Source organism: Marmota marmota, unplaced genomic scaffold (genome assembly GCF_001458135.2).
Source record: "Marmota marmota marmota unplaced genomic scaffold, marMar, whole genome shotgun sequence".
Lineage (NCBI taxonomy): Eukaryota > Metazoa > Chordata > Mammalia > Rodentia > Sciuridae > Marmota > Marmota marmota.
In genome coordinates, this window is record NW_025999842.1 from 27,421,530 (window position 1) to 27,438,091 (window position 16,562).

At 38.5% G+C, this 16,562-nt stretch overlaps 1 protein-coding gene across 1 annotated transcript in view; it reads right to left on the reverse strand.

Annotated features, from left to right (window-relative positions):
• Ostm1 (osteoclastogenesis associated transmembrane protein 1) overlaps positions 1 to 15,405 on the reverse strand; it is a 31,208-nt gene extending 15,803 nt beyond the window's left edge. Inside the window, exons 1-2 of the mRNA XM_015499900.2 lie at positions 14,901 to 15,405; positions 7,071 to 7,185 (exon numbers count right to left, since the gene is read on the reverse strand). Of these exons, the coding sequence (XP_015355386.1) occupies positions 7,071 to 7,185; positions 14,901 to 15,302 (517 nt within the window). The 5' untranslated portion in view covers positions 15,303 to 15,405. The remainder of the gene's footprint in view (positions 1 to 7,070; positions 7,186 to 14,900) is intronic.
• Positions 15,406 to 16,562: the final 1,157 nt, after the last annotated feature.

Sequence of the window (16,562 nt, forward strand, 5' to 3'; positions counted from 1 at the left end):
CAGTAGAGGGGGCAGAGAGAGAAGAGGGGAGGGGAGGGGAGGGGAGGGGGGATAGTAGAGGATAGGAAAGGCAGCAGAACACAACAGACACTAGTATGGCAATATGTAAATCAATGGATGTGTAACTGATGTGATTCTGCAATCTGTATATGGGGTAAAAATGGGAGCTCATAACCCACTTGAATCAAAGTGTGAAATATGATATATCAAGAACTATGTAATGTTTTGAACAACCAACAATAAAAAATTAAAAAAAAAATAAAGTAAACTGTGGAAATTTTTAATTAAACTTAATAAGAAAACGTAGACATTTTAAAGATAGAAATAAATAAACCCTGATGCTTAGTAGTCCATTTCCACTAGGTAAAATATGGGAAAGAGCTCTCATTAACTGACCTTCTGGTTAACCAGTAAGTTTCACTGTTGACTTTTCAAACATCAGTGCATAAGCCATGTGTACTAATTTCAGGTTAATCTTCCTGTTATGAATCAGAATGTATATCAGGATTACACAGTGGTTCAATAGCATTGTTGTAATCATAAATTATCATTCATATCACTGTAGATATATGCTGCTCACAAAGAAAAAGTGTTTTTACCACGTAAGAGCAAACATCTGAAATAGTAAATTTGGAGGCCCTTCTTAATACAATAATAGTTCATGATATATACTACTTGCCAAAAAAAAAAAAAAACACTTGACAATAAAACAGTCCATAGTCTCATCAAATCTGGTCATTCTGCTAATTATTCAACTTGGTATATATACAAGATAACCAGGTAAGGTCTCAATAACAAGGCTATATATTCCTATGTCAACAATATATTACTGCTAACAGCTTTATAATTCTGTACAGGAGAAATCATTTATATAGTTTCTTTACCCCTTAGCAGTCATTCTCCACAAGGAAAAGCTAATATCCATGTTATTTGTACTGTGGTAGGAAGAGCTGGACTCTTCTTTAAAAAAAATCTATTTATGTATTCTAATTTGTTCTACATGACAGCAAAATGCATTTCAATTCATAGTACATATATAGAGCACAATTTTTCACGTCCCTGGTTGTACACAAAGTAGAGTCACACCATTCGTATCTTCATACATGTACTTAGGATAATGATATCCATCTCATTCCACCATTTTTCCTACCCCCCATCCCCCCTTCCCCTCCCTCCCCTTTGCCCTATCTAAAGTTCCTCCATTCCTCCCATCCCCATTATGGATCAACATCCACATATCAGAGAAAACATTTGGACTTTGGTTTTTGGGGATTGGCTTACTTCATTTAGCATAATATTCTCCAACTCTATCCATTTACCTGCAAATGTGATTATTTTATTTTCTTTCAATGCTGAGTAATATTCTGTTGTGTATATACACCACAGGTGAAGAGCTGGACTCTTAACGTTTCTTTTGATGTTCCATCAATTTCTTTCTTTCTTTTTTTTTTTTTTAAGAGAGAGAATTTTTTCTTAATATTTATTTATTTATTTTTAGTTTTCAGCGGACACAACATCTTTGTTTGTATGTGGTGCTGAGGATCGAACCTGGGCCGCACGCATGCCAGGCGAGCGCGCTACCGCTTGAGCCACATCCCCAGCCCATGATGTTCCATCAATTTCTAATAATTCATTTCCTATCAAGAGCAATACTATTCAAAGACAGAAATTTTGAAGAAAAAAAAAAAGGAACGTGGATGGCACTCATCCTCTATTGGATTCCTACCCTTCTTTTCATTAAACAATAACCACAGAAACTAGGTGCCAACCCTATTTCAAGTTAAATTGGGCTGGGGATGTGGCTCAGTGGTAGAGACCTTGCCTAGCATGTACAAGTCCCTGAGTTTAATCCCTAGCACTGCCAAAGAAGGAGGAAAAAAAAAGTTATATCCAGTAGAGGTTTTGGGCTGTGTATTATTTTTAACAATATCCCTTCTAACAATATCTTTATATGTTTATATTTTCAAATAATACTATTTTTACAAAAATTCAAATAGCCACTTCTATGGTCTGAATACAGTCATGCATAACTTAAGGTCAGGGACACATTCTGAAAAATGCTTCATTTTATAATTTTTTCATTGTGTGAAAGTCAGAGTGTATGTAAACAACTCTGGATAGTATAGCCTTCCACAGACCTAGGCTACATGATATAGTGTCATGCTCTTCAGCTACAAACCAATAAAGTCTGCTATTGTACTAGATTATAACACAATGATTAACTACTTGTATACCTAAACATATAATAATATAACAAATTAGAATAAAATAAAAATTTAAAAATAAACACATAGTAAAGGCAGAAGAAAAATACAGTACAAAAAATTTAAAATGGCAACCTATTTAGGGCACTGACCATGAGTGGTACCTACAGAACTAGTTACTCTGTGTGAGTGAGTTACTCTGGGTGAGTGATTACAAAAGCCTAGAATATTAACTGTAGACTTTATAAATACTGCACACTTAGGCTACAGTAAATTTATTCCTAAGATTTTTCTTCAATAATAAACTAACTTAACTTACTGTAACATTTTTATTCCATGAACTTTTATATTTTTTTAACTTTTTGAATATTGTATAACATTTAGCTTAAAACACATACATTGTACAGCTATACAAGAATATTTTTCTTTATATTTTTAGTTAAAAAAAATGGGGGGGATGGTATTGGGGATTGAACCCCAGGGCATTCTGCCACCGTGCTACATCTCCAACCCTTTCTATTTTTCAGATAAGGTCTCAGTAAGTTGCAAAGGCGGGCCTCAAACTTGCAATCCTCCTGCCTCAGTCTCCCAAGTTGCTAGGATTACAGACATGTGCCCCTGCACTCCACTTTAAAAATTAAGACACAAGAACCAGGCACTGTGGCACTTGCCTGTTTGATATGCTTAATAACAGCTGTTTATTATAGAGATTAGCATACTTACATCTGGCTTTGATATTTCAGTGAAGCTCTGAATGTAAACTTTTTCGGGAGGGGGAAACCAGGGATTAAACTCAGGGGTACTCAACCACTGAGCCACATCCCCAGTCCTATTTTATATTTTATTTAGAGACAGGGTCTCACTGAGTTGCTTAAAGCCTCACTTTTGCTGAGGCTGGCTTTGAACTCACAATCCTCCTGCCTCAGCCTCCAGAGTCCCTGGGATTATAGGCATGTGCCACTGCTCTGGGCTGAACATAGACTTTAAAATTGATGCTAGAACAAGTTAAGACTTTGGGGACTATTGGGATGGAATGAATGTGTTTTGCATGTGAGAATAACATGAATTTGGGGGGCTAAGGTGTTGAAACTTAATGGCCAAAATGACCATTACGTATCAAGTGATGGGGCCATTAAAGCTGATTAAGTCAATGAGGACTCCTTCCTCATGAACGGGATTAAGGTTCTTACAAAACAAGTTTTACACAGAGTTTTGTCCTTTTTGGCTATTCCATTCTTCTGCTATGTGAAGACATGGTTTTTGTTCCCCTGTTGCCCTTTCTGTCCCTTCTGCCATGTGAGGACAGAGCAGATGGTGCCATCTTTGAGGAAAAGGCCTTCACCAGACACTGAACCTGCTAGAGCCATGATCTTAGACTTCCCAGTCTCCAGGACGGTGAGAAATAAATTTTTATTGTTTATAAATTACATAATCTGTGGTATTTCATTACAGCAGCACAAAGAGAGCCTCTTAAATTCATTTAATTTTTTTACTTATATAATTAATAGTTTTGTACTTACTAGTAAAGGGAAAAAGGAAATAGACATTTTATTTCAAAATACATTTTTACAAAATGGATCACATATTGGTTTAAGTCTGAGTTAAAAACAAACTTTTTAAAGAAATTAGTGGTCTTTGTTCTTCTTTTGTAATTTTTTTCCTTTCCATTTTTCCTTTTAGGTGATAGACTATACCAACTCCATACTATTTACTATTAAGATCCCTACTACTGGCATCATTTATCAACTGTGTATCTGCAAATTTAATAATCTGATCATTGAAAAAGGTAACTAAGATAAGTGGGCTAAATCCCTAAAAAACAAATGCCAAATGTCTTCTTTGATATAAAGAGGGCAACTAAGAACAGAGCAGGGAGGAAGAGCATGAGAAGAAGACCACCATTAAACAGGGACGAGAGGGGGGAGGGAAAGGGAGAGAGAAGGGAAATTGCATGGAAATGGAAGGAGACCCTCATTGTTATACAAAATTACATATAAGAGGAAGTGAGGGAAAAGGGAAAAAAAAACAAGAGAGAGAAATGAATTACAGTAGATGGGGTAGAGAGAGAAGATGGGAGGGGAGGGGAGGGGAGCNAGGATAGGAAGGGCAGCAGAATACAACATACACTAGTATGGCAGTATGTAAAAAAGTGGATGTGTAACCGATGTGATTCTGCAATCTGTATACGGGGTGAAAATGGGAGTTCATAATCCACTTGAATCAAATGTATGAAATATGATATGTCAAGAGCTTTGTAATGTTTTGAACAACTAATAATAAAAAAAAAGATAAGTGGGCTAGTGGCTCATGCTTAACAATTTCACACAGATTCTGAGAAAGCTGGTCATTCTTTGTGTTTAAATAAAAAGATATTTATCCAGAAGTTGGTTTTTGAATATTTATATTGTGATTTTTGTATATATACAACATGACAGCAACCTAATCAAATTTCTAATTGAGCATGATTAGTTTAAAATTTTAGTGTGACATGATCACCTTCTGCCATTTTATTAAAAGAGTAATTACACTATTTTAAAGTCCCTGATTTAAAAAAAAAAAAAAAAAGACTGGATAGATAGGACATTGATTTTTCTTTTACATGTAAAGCTAAAAAGAAGTATTTATATGACTAATTATCAACATAAGACAGCTAGGATCCAATGAAATCAATGGCTTAATAGATCTGAGGTTGTTAAAGATGAAGCTGCTGATGCCTGATCAGTGTAGGGCTGACATTATAACATGTATAATTTCATTTTTTAAAAGGTATTTTTTAAAAGGCATTTTTAATCATTATCTAGTTTGAATTTTAGGTAGTACTAATTGATCTTGCAGGAGGTGGAGAGTACTTTACATTTATATTTTTAGTAAAAGATCTGACTTTTAAGCTGTGTATGGTGGTACACACCTTAATCCTAGCTCCTTGGGAAGCCAAAGCAGGAGGATCACAGGCTCAAGGTCAGCCTGGACAACTTAGCAAGACCTTATCTCAAACCGAAATTATTTTTAAAAAGGGCTGGGGATGTTGCTAAGTGGCAGAGCACATGCAACCATGTGGCCCTTGGTTCAATCACAAGTATTACCAAAAAAGGATATGAAACATGTCTATGTCCACAGTATAAAAGTTAAACTTTAGTGGGGCTAAGTGTATTTATATTTCTTAAAATGGAGATTGTACAATGAATTTGTCAAACTACACTTTAATTTTTTTGTTGTTGTTGTTGTTTTCTTTTTTAGTACTGGGGATTGAACTTAATCACTGAGCCAAATCCACAACCCTTTTTTAATATTTTATTTAGAGAAACAGTCTCGCTGTGGGGCATAGCTAAATTGCTGAGGCTGGCTTTGAACTCCTGATCCTTCTGCCCCAGCCTCCTCAGCCACTGGGATTACAAGCATGCACCATGGCACCTGGTCAAACAGTACTTTAAAATACAAAGTTATGGGTTGGGGTCGTGGCTCAATGGTAAAGTGCTTGCCTCACATGTGTGAGGCACTGGGTTCAATTCTCAGCACTGCATATAAATAAATGAATAAAATAAAGGTCTGTCAACGCTAAAAAATATTAAAAAAAAAAACAAACAAACAACCACAAAGTTAGGTGGCTCTGGGGGTAACCCAGCATCAGAGTGTGTTCCTAAGAACCTGGGTCAATCCCCTGAGAAAAAGGGAAAAAATGTTAGGCATTAACTCATGAAAAAACACTGTCCTCTAAAATGAACAGTCATAAAACCTTTTGAATTTAGTTCTAGACTTTTTATTTAACTGCTGACTTGTTACCTTGCTTAGCTCCCAATTTTTTCCTTCCTTCAAATTCCTTTTCTCATGCTACATCTTTATACAAGTATATGTTGTCTAAGCAAGAATGCTTTCTTAAATTTTGATAGTTTAAATTATTTGAATAATCCTTTAAATAACATTTTCTGAAAATGTCTATATTGTCATTATTAAATAGGTATGCAGGGAGCATAATGAGAAGCGCTACAATGTAATTTGGTACAGATTCTAGTTAAAATGCTTGTCTTAGAATGCCTAGCACTAAATAAACAGAAAACAGTTGAGAAATTTGAGGAGTCCAAAATTATAGAAAACTATTTTAATTCCACTTGAAATACTAAATGTAAGTCATGATAAATTTTAAAGTATAAACAAAACAATGAATGGGAGGTAAGTTTTTAAATGCATAACCCTGGAAAAGAAAACAACCAATCTCTCTACCTTTAACATATTCTCATCACAAATTTGAATGTTCTGCTTTTAAAATTTCTGTACATTTTGAACAGGTATTAAATACATGCACCATAAAATTCAAAGGGCACAAATGTAAACAGAGTGAAAACCAGGTCTTCCTTTCCTGCCCACTCAGCTATCCAGTTCACTTCCCTGAAAGTACACATGTACTTTTAGGACAGAAGATATCCAACTTCTCTACACCTTGTTTCTTTCATATGGTCATATGTCTTGGACAAATTATCTTAATTGTAAAATTAAGAGTCTCTTTAATAATTAATTTTTAAAACAATCATTTAAGAAAGGTTCGAATATTACCACCAATTTACAAATGAGGAAACTGAAGTTTCAAGAGGCAAAGTTAATGGCCTAAAATCTGACAGCTGGTAAGTAGCAGGGGTCAGGATCAAACCCACGTCTGACTTCAAAGCTCATATTATTCTCTGTTACACTTTTCTAATTTTCAGTATTTGCCCAAGTAGTTACCAATAACAAACCATGATGCTAATGACGGTTCATTTAAAGTTAGTAATAAAAAGCATTATATAGTTTCAGAGCTTTTTAAATCAACTAAAATAAAATCTGTCATCTATTCCACTGATCCAAGTGCAACGTTAAAATGGAGGAATTACTTACTTGCACAATTTGCCTCCTTCCATGTGGTATTAAAAAACTCAGAGAGAATCACAACTATTTGCATTCTATCTGCCATTAAAAGACTTCTGACACAACTCTGACTCTCTGAAGTATTCTGAAAACAAAAGATAGAAAAATACAATCTGAGTATTTTTAGACTTTTCAAACAACTTGAGGCAAACATCTTATAAAATAATTAAAACATTTATTATAAACCTTGTAAGATTCTGATGTTATCAGATAATGGTGATATTAATAGTAATAATGATAATGAAACAATTAGCAGCTATCATTATTGGCATCCATTTCACCTGCAAGAAAAGAAAATCTTTGCTTCTTTAACAAGTATTTGCTTCTATAGTACAGTCTCAACTAATTAGGTCTCAGTTGCTTGTGTGTCATAATCTCTTACTTTTTATGCATGGGGAAAAATTCTGGAACATTACCAAAATGCAGCAGTAAGTATCTGTGGATAATGGAAATATGGCAGTTTTTACTTTTACTTCTCTTAAGCTGTCTAATTTTTTTTACAGTGAACATATGTTTACATACACATGTGTACATATACACATATACATACAGAATTTTTAATCTGTGGGTAGATGATCACAAATTATTTGGTTTCATCTTTTGAGCAATTTTTGGTTCAAAGTCTTACAGTACACGAGAAAATCCAGTGACATATCCAGTTAGTATCCAAACAGTTGGTATTCAGACAGGAAAATATGCTTTCTACAGATCATCTTAATCATGAGAGAAACTCATGCTATGCAAATAAACCCAAGCTCCTAAATTACTTAATCCTTACTGTTTACTTTTCTTTGTGTTCCAAGCAAAAAACTGTATTCTACTGACCATTCATTCCTTCAATTATTTAACTCCTGCTATTTGCTAGAAACCAAACAAATCCTGGAGTTTTGAGCACATAAAAGTATGAGAACCCATCAATATTAGGGCTTCCAGAACCTCCCTGAAGACACAGGTAAGGAGCTATGCAATGGGATGAGTAATAAGAAACAGTGGTAACTCTAGGGAAAGAACTGATCAGCTGTGTGGGGTAAGAAAGAAAGAAAGGCAGGCTTAAAGCAAAGATTCTTGCTTTAAAATATTACTGACATTCATTTCTGAAAGCTAATCCTCTTTGTGGTTTAGTTTTGTCATCTCGTTAAAAGATGCAAATGAGTACTTGCTTTTAAAATAGTGAATTGAACAAAACATTTTAAAGTTATTTTCCTGGAGTGATCTCAAAGTAATACAAGTAGTAGGAGAAATTTTATTTTTTTCAAGGGCGTGATTACTGGGGATTGAACCCAAGGGCACTCTATCACTGAGCTACATCCACAGCCTCTTTTATTGTTTATTTTTGAGACAGGGTCTCATTAAGTTGGCCTCAAACTTGCAATTCTCCTGCCTCAGCCTTCTGAGTTGTTGGGATTGCAGGCAAACACCACCATATTCTGCTTTTTATTTTAAATAGAGCTTAGCCAAGAAATCCAACAAGGCTAGATCAGTAGTTGATAATCTTGGGCAGCTGACCTAAACTGCCTGGGGTTCAGTTTCATAATCATGAGTCCTACAGTTACTATATTAAATGAAATAATATGTTAATCACTTAATATAACATCTGGCACACAGTAACTGCTATATGGTATTTCACCTAGCTACCTTGCTACCAACCTGGAATGCTCTAAGTGGATATATTTGGCTAAGTGTAGTCAGTTACTTAAGTTGCATCTCCACAAATTGACAACTAGTAACTTAAAAAACCAATACAGCATAGCCAGCTGTAGTGGTACATACCTGTAATCCCACCTACTCAAAGGCTGAGACAGAAGGTCTCTGAGTTCAAGGTCAGCCTGGAAACCTCTCTCAAAATAAAAAGTAAAAAGGGCTAAGGATGTATCTCAGTGGTAGAATGCTCCTGGTTCAGTCCCCAGTAGCCCTCACCCCTGCTAAAAAATAAATACAGTATGGCCTGTACAGGTGCTCAACATGAGGAATAGCTCAGGTGAAGAAGACATCCTTTTGAGAAAGGAAAGAGAAACTGTAGAATAAAAGGATCATATGGTAAAAGTGATTATGTGGTATTTATAAGTATTCAGTAGACAAATATCGCTAGAGTCCCCATAATGAAAGACATCAGAAGGGTAAGTTAAAACACGGATGGGAAAGGCCTTAAGGGTCATGAGGGTCAGTAGGAAATTCTTGAAGACTTCTGAGGACAGTGACAAGAAAAGTAAGAGTGTGGGGAACAAATGTCTAGCTCATGATATTTAGGGTGAGGAGGCAGCGAGACTAATTTGAATATTCCCATAGTTCAGGTCTGATGAAAAGATGGAGGCAACACTGGAGATGGAAAGGAAGTGATGAATAATCCCAATGATGATGATGCGTTTGTTGAGCAGTTAGTTCTAAATGCTCCAAGAGCATTAGCCCACTTCATCCTCCTAACACTTCTATAAAATTAGTGTTATCCACCTGAATTCAAAGACTACCTCTTCCTCTGCATGACCTTGGATAAGCTACTTAACCACACTGAGGCTGTTTCTTTCTTTCTTTTTTTTTAAACTTTATTTATTTATTTATTTATATGTGGTGCTGAGGATCGAACCTAGGGCCTCGCATATGCTAGGTGAGTGTTCTACCACTGCCCGAGGCTGTTTCTTATAGCATGATATCCACCTCTATGTGTGTCCAGATTTTTCATCTATACATTAAGTTCCCATAGGAGGAAACTCTAACACCTAACACAGTAGCTGAAATACTGGTCCTTGATTTATACTTAAAATTGTTAATACCCAAATCTGCCATCATCATTTGGCAGAATCCTCACTATCATGAACCCAACCATCCACATTCCTCATGCCTGCACCTAGGAAGTTGGGAGCAGCTGGCAAAAAGTTAAAAACCAAGCAGACTGTTTCCAGCATAAATCCATAATCCTAAGCTACACTCCTCACTTTCTTGCTGCTCTCCTTTTTATAACCATTATTTCAAATCTTCTCCTTACTCCTTGAAACTTGGATAACAGACTTCTCTTTACTCTCAAGAGAAGATACAATCTCCTAGTTGGCAGAAGAAACAGAAGACATCAAGCCAAAACTCTGATTTGCCTCACTCTACACTCACCCTCTCCTTCTACCCCCGGGTTACAGTGGAGAAAGTGCCTGCCTCTGAAAGGCCCATCTCTCCTTGCATACCCTAGATTCTGCCCACTCTGCCTTCCCTGGAAACTGACCTTATCTATTTCTCCACTCTCTCTTACAGAACCAGTCACCTCTACAAGGTCTTCACCTTTCCCATCAACCTTCAAACATGTTGCTAGGTGCACAGACATGCACCTGCAGTCCCAGCTACTCAGAAGGCTGAGGCATGAGGATCACTTGAATGCAGTGGTTTGAGGTCAGCCCATCTCCATAAACAAATAAATTTTAAACATGTTTCACTCTCATCTTAGGAAAGGAAAAAAGGAAGGAGATAGAGGGATAAAAGAATTGAAAGAAATCAAAGAAAATCACTCATGACATGTTTTTCTTATTTCTCCTTTAAGGCCAAACTCCCACAGTAATGCAGGTTCACTCTTCCCACTCCCTCATTTTCCATTCACTGTTTAACCCACCCTATTCTTGCTGCATCCCCAAGCAATCCATTGAAACCATTCTTATTAATGTCAACAATAGTGCTGCTGTTGATAGATGTACTTTCAATCCTCTCAGCAGGATTTGACACAAATAACCACTCCTTCCCTTGTTTGGTTTATAGGATCCTACATTCTCTTCATTTTTCTTCATCTCTGTGACTCCTTCTCAGCCTCCTTTGATAGTTTATCCTCTATCCCAAACTTCAACTCTTAGCTTCCACCTGTGCGTGTGAGTGTGCATATGTGTGTCCTGGGGACTGAACCAAAGACCTTGTGCGTGGTTGGCAAGTGCTCTACCACTGAGCCCACAGCCCTCTTAAGTGTTCTCGCTCTTTCTTCAGGTATACTCATCCATGCTGTAGTTTCAAGGATTATTTTTATGCCTAGCACTTCTAAAGGTTTTATCTCTAGTCCAGACCTCTAGACATCTATTGCCCAACCACATATGCAATTATCTCCTCTTAAGTGTCTAAAAATACCTCAAAACCAACAATTCAAAATCAAGTGAATGATTTCCCACCAAACAGGCTCTTTCTTCCATCTCACTAAATGTCAACCCTGTCACTAAGCTGCTCTTATTAAAACCCTGGAAATCATCAATTCCTTTTTCACTCTCACATTTAATTAACAACCAAGCCTTGTCATTTCTACTTCTTAAATATCTCCGAAATCTATTTCTCCCCACACATGGGCCTCATGTAACCTACCTACCACCATTTCTCACATCGCGGTAATAATCTCCTAATTCATCTCCCCACATGTCCTTTTTCCCTACCTTCCCCAAGTCCTATCCCCTCCATTTTCTTTCATGTTGCCCAAATGGCCTTTAGTACATATCTGACCATGTCATTCCACAGAATTAATCCTTCCAACAATACTGCACTGCTTAAAATCTGAGTCTAAGATCCTTAGCACTCCCTACAAGGAACACAGGACCTAGTACCTGCCTACTTCTTCAGGCTCAAATCACTAGTCTTCCTGTTCTCTGTGCTATTTTCAAACACACCAAACCCTCAGAGTCTTCACACCTGCCATTTCTTTACATATACACCTTTTCTCCCCACCCTACGCCCTCTCACATTTCAGGTGTCAGCTCTAGGTACTGGTCTCTTTACCTAACCGCAACCATTCAAGATCAGTCCCTGGTTATATGCTTTGGTACATCTGGGTTTTTTCTTTACAATATTTATCACACTTGAATTAAATGATTATCTGTATGATGATACCCTTAACATCTGTTTTCAGTCAATAAGCTTTGCTCATTTGAAGAGAACTACTAGTAACTACCACAGCCTGCACATAATAGGTATTCAACATTTTGAATGAAATGCATAAGAATTAAATTTTCTGATATCTAATGAAAGACATGTTATGCTATGCTCCCATCTTTACCCTATATTACTAAGAATTTGTTCGTTAACCTACAGTAAAAATAAAGATTATACTATGTTCTCATTTTTTACCCTTTACTCCTAAAAATGTGTTGAATACTCTCCAGATGCATAACCCAAATGACTAGCACTTTCACAAACGTGTGTAATAATGTGTACTTAGATACATCTATTTGAGTTTTAAATAAGCCAACAGAATAGGATAGAACTTACTATCTCAAAATCTGAGGGGACTAAAGCATCCTTAAAACCAATCTCATGAGGCTGATCAGATCAATGAAACCATGTCCCTATCAGTTTCACCATTCAGGGTTCACAAATCACTGTGTTCTTTACTGTGAGGTTACAAAACTACATGAGATCCTTGTCCCAGTAGTTCCACAAGGAAGTATAAAGAATATAGGATTCTCATCAAATAATTCCATTAGTTAAACTAATTCGCTTGCTATCCCACATGAACAGCCTGGCTAGTTTCTAACCTTAGATTTTTTTTTTTTTTCTCCTGTTCAACTCCTGTCCTCTCTCAAGCTGAGTCTATTCATCTTAAAGAAGGTCAGAAATTCAGCCTGTGAGTCTTCTCTAATTAAACAACCACATCTTGCTCTCTGTCCCCTACTTTCAGCATCTCCTTCATCCTTTCCTTCTACATTGCTATGGTATAATTTATAACACCCTGGAAATATTTTCCTTTTTCTTAATATGTTTATTTTATTTCTCCAACCATACTGATAGTTTGAGGCCTGGGCCTTATTCTCTTTCTCCTTCTATATCCTCTTAACAGCCCAACATTCAAGTAGTAGGTGCTTGCTAAATAAACTGATTTAAATGAAAGACTAGTCTAATGAGTCAAAGAAAATACATTGCTCTGGAAAAATAAACCTCCCCCCAAAAGACAACTAATTTCCTCAAGTTCCATTCACATGATAATCAGAACACATTTTTTCCATAGGTTCATTATTACACATAATGGTTCAGTTTCCAAACCAAGCCACAAAAGCCTACTAAATCCATAAAGCACCTATAGAAATCATGCTTTTGAGGTAATGAACTACCTTCAGCTCTACTGAGGAAAGAAGGGGAATAGAGACCAAAGTCTAGGATGAACTGGAGAGGAAACACAGATTTGAGAAAAGGTTTTCTGGCCTCTTTTCACCTCTTTACTCTCTTCACACTAGGGTGAGGTGAGCTAGGTGCCTATGTTACTGGCAGAATCTGAGGCACAGAAGGAAAAGAATCCCTGTATGGGGAACTCATGTGGAAATGCATACCTATAATACTGTACTACTAGAGTTTGGGATAATTTTTTCTTAAATCTATAGTACCTACACAAATTAGAAAAGTATTTGCTGCCTCAAAAGATTCAAGCTGTATATCATGACTCATGGCTATTCTGCCCATAACAGTACTTGTTCTTTATAGTAAAAGTCACCCTAAAAACTACTCAACTAACTGCTCAAAACCAAATATGATGTCCTGTTATTCCCTGCTATACTTCACAGGGACAATCCATGGGTACTTAAAATCACAGAGAAATATATTTTATATATACACATATTTTTAAATATGTAAATATGTATAGCCTCTAATAGTACACTTGGAAAATACCACATGTAAGCCTAAATTTATTTAAACTATTTTGAAAAACCAATTCTTTACAGAATAATTGACCACAGAATTTATTTAATGCAAATAAATCCATTTATGTAAAATAATATCAGCTGGCTTAAAGCACAATGCAACTATATACAAGTTTATATTTATCCACATCAATTATGATTTATGAGATAACTCTAACCACATTTTCATGAGACTACTTGCTGTCCCCTCAACACAAGAGGAACTTGCCCACTCCCCAACCTCCCTTGATCCTCATGTTTTCCCCTTACCAGGCATCCTTGTGACTCAGTTCACCAACTGTGATACTCTAAAACTTTCCTAGTCTATATCCTAGACAGTACTTACAACAGTAATAGCCTTTTTTTTTTTTTAATTAAATCCTACTACATGACCAGGAAAGCTTTCAGGGTGCCAAGAATGGAGGGCAGACTTACCATTTCCTAAAATTTTAACTCCCATAGATAGAGAGCTATTACTATGTACCAGTTTTCCTTGACTTCATTTATCCCACACTTTACAAATGAGAAAACAAGCAGAGAGTATAACTTGCTTAGAGTATAGCACTAATAAGCAGAATGGAATTGGATTCCTAGCCAACTAGCTCCACACTGGCTTAATCAATAAGATGAACTCGCATACATATCTCTTTTAATTCTTTTAACATCCATATTAAGCAGCTATTGTTGTTTTGTTTTCGTTTTATAGTTGAGGAAACTAAGGCTCTGAAAAGATCATTCATCCAAATACACACTGCTAACAATGGGTGAATCTGAACATTTCTGGCTACAAAGCTCACGCTTCTAACCACTACCTGCTTCTCCACTCCACTGTAGTTTCAAGAAAGGGTTCTTTCTGGGACTTCCAGGTTGAGACGGGGAAAAAGCAGTGGCAGAAGCAGCGGGAGAGGGAGAAGGAAGAAGACAGTTTGGAAAGCAGGATCCCCAAGAAAACAAGTCACATCCATCTGAAAATAAGTACCAACAGGATGCACAACAGCACCCATAAAGGTAAAAATGCAAAACCCCAAGCGCCTCAATGCCATCCAATGCCCCAAACTCCACATTCAGTTCAACCCTCTGTTTATGGCTGGAAAAACTGAAGCCTCCTGAGTTGACCATCATTACAACCTTCTCCTCTCCCGGCCCTACATGGCATAGGTGCCGGGTGTGTTCCTCTACCCACCCCCACGGATCGGCTGATGTTGTCCATCTTGCTGACGACCTGTTGGAAGAGCAGGTGGCAGGTCTGGCAGATGCGCACGGGCCGGGCGCTGCGCACTAGACACCCGGTCAGTTCTGCGCTGCTGTTGGCGAAGTCCAGCAGCAGCTCCTGGCACTCGGGATCCAGATTCGGCAGATCCGGGGGTAACGTCAGTGGCCCCAAACCTCCGCCCCGTAGCAGGGATATGGTCAAGTCCTCCACCTCCAGCAGTTGCTGCTCGGACAGGAGGTCGAGCAAGATCCTGCGCGGACTGCTGCCGAAAGGAAGCGCGCCCAAGGCCAGCCTCGACCACAGTGGCAATAACAGCAGCAGCCACCGCAGCAGCGACGCTCTCCGCCGCACCACTGTCGGGTCCTGATCCATCACTGGGTTCCCAAGCCCCAGGTAGCACACCGCTGCTTCTCCGCCCCGCGCCGGCACAACCCCAGCCGCCGCTTCCGGCTTCCGCGGGCGCAGGCCGAGAGCGGGGCTCACGAGGCACGCGCGTCACGGCCCCGCCCCCGGTGCGCGGCGCCCCGCCCCGTTGGCGGCCGACGGCCTCAGGCTCGGGGGGCGCGCGCGCAGGGACGCGCGGACACGGAGGCTTCGCTCTCGAGCGCGCGCCGGACGCTGGGATGAGAGCGCGCGAGGCTCTCAGCACAGGCTTCCAGCTCTTTGAAAAGTCCCACCTTGCGGGTCTTGACCCTTAAACGACCACTGCTTTGCAGGTTCCCTGTGTTCGAGAAGTCTGCGGAATGACTTCACATAGCCAGACCGACGGCCTGGACCGTCGAGGTTACTGTCCCTTGAGTTCCCAGGGAAAGTCCGCTAGTAAGAGGGCTTCGACGGGTTTTTCACTTCGTTGTTTGTTAACATAATGGTTTTCTTCGTCCTATTTAGAAAAAGCAATAACATCTGTTGGCTATTATTGGTGTTGGAACTAGTGGCCTGCTTTTTATTCTGCAACCTTTCAACTGTCTACGAGAGCTCTGCGGGGTAAAACTTTCTGCAGTGATGGAAATAATAATAATCTACATTTAGAATAACTGTGAGCAAAAATGATCAAAACGGGAGCAGACCTCGACGGATCGGCAATGCCTTTTATTAAGCAGCGGAGTCAATTAGGCATCAGAGGGGCGCGTTTTGGGTAGAAAATGGCGGGGGGCTGCAACAAAGGTCAGAGTTTTATAGTGTTCTATAGGAAGATACAGCTACTTTTAGCGAGCAGGTGAATTTTGGCTAAAGAATTTTGACTGAGCCATAGCAGGAGAAAATTCGGAAGCTGCAGGGAGAGAGGCCTTGAGCAACCGGAGGAACGATTATAAATAAGGGATATTGTACCTGCTCGGGGCCTATGTCCTAACTAGGGGACGTGATTTTCTGTATCCTTCAGTAGCCACTGGTCATGTGTAGCTGTTGAGCCCCTGAAATGTGGCTACTACGACCGAAGAACTGAATTTTCGATTTTATTTAAGTGTGAATAGCCACATCTGACTGGTAGCGACTGGTAGTGGGTACAGGTCTGGGCAGTGGATGGCCAACGTGCGAGTCTGCTTGGAACTGAAGGAGTTTCCAGGATGCATCACCTTCAATACTAAAACCTGGGATATGCTGGGTAACCCTCTTTACTTCAAATTGATACCA